The sequence below is a fragment of the Opisthorchis viverrini genome, assembly GCF_000715545.1.
Source record: "Opisthorchis viverrini unplaced genomic scaffold scaffold9058, whole genome shotgun sequence".
In the NCBI taxonomy this organism is placed as follows: Eukaryota; Metazoa; Platyhelminthes; class Trematoda; order Opisthorchiida; family Opisthorchiidae; genus Opisthorchis; species Opisthorchis viverrini.
The window spans coordinates 527-1,314 of NW_008755051.1; the positions used below are offsets into that span (position 1 = coordinate 527).

The following is a 788-nucleotide window of genomic DNA, read 5'->3' on the forward strand; positions in this document are numbered from 1 at the left end:
CGTAGATGGTCGTTGGTTCGCTCGCTGAGCTGGCTATACCAACCGCACACAGTCACCGACCCATCAGTTCACTACACTACGAAGCTTAACAGTGCACCGATGATGTAATTTCGATCGGTGGTGAAACGTTTGCAATCAGCGAACAAACTAACGATCATTTGGCTAGGAGTGTTAGTGCAAATCCCACAGGAATCCCAAATCGAAAGTAAGTTTTGCAGATTACATCCGCCGGATATCTGAACTGCCCCACTTTGGTACCAGGATCAGTTCCCTATAGAAGGTTGGTCACTGGGAACCGATGTCAGTAAACCTTCATCTCTAATGCGTCTGCCGCAATGTTAACCAACCGTATGTACTCTAGTCGGTTCGCGACCTTGACCGAACGACCGGACGTTAACTACGACAAAGTCAATATTCATCTGAAGGGTTGAAGTAGTGGAGTCACATGCGACGACGCGGGACAGCAATTAACCAATGAGACTCGGTAGACCTGAAACGTGATCTGCTTGTGTACGTCTGGCTGGGTACTAGTGCGTGTGTGACCATGCGTTTGTGGCGTGAAGTTACATTTCTCTCCAAGCTGGTCTCGTGTTTCCGGTTGGCATCGATCCACCGGTTTTGGCGTGCGTGTAGTGTCGTCGACCGGGTTCCGGGCTCCACACTGATGGCTTGTTTTTCGTCCGTTTTCGTTGCCTCGCTCGCAGCCTGTGGATGTTCGGTGTGTGCTGAATGTGAACGCATGATCCTACTCAACTGTCCGCCGGTTGGGACTCGGTTCGATTGCCCGA

The 788-nt window shown here is 50.9% G+C and overlaps 1 protein-coding gene across 1 annotated transcript; it reads right to left on the reverse strand.

The window, feature by feature from the left end:
* Positions 1–441: 441 nt before the first annotated feature.
* T265_12235 (hypothetical protein) lies at positions 442–741 on the reverse strand (the record flags this gene model as incomplete). The annotated part of the gene is made up of 1 exon (XM_009179448.1): positions 442–741. A coding segment is annotated over one exon (300 nt), but the record flags the coding sequence as incomplete, so codon positions are not given.
* Between the last annotated feature and the right edge of the window lie 47 nt (positions 742–788).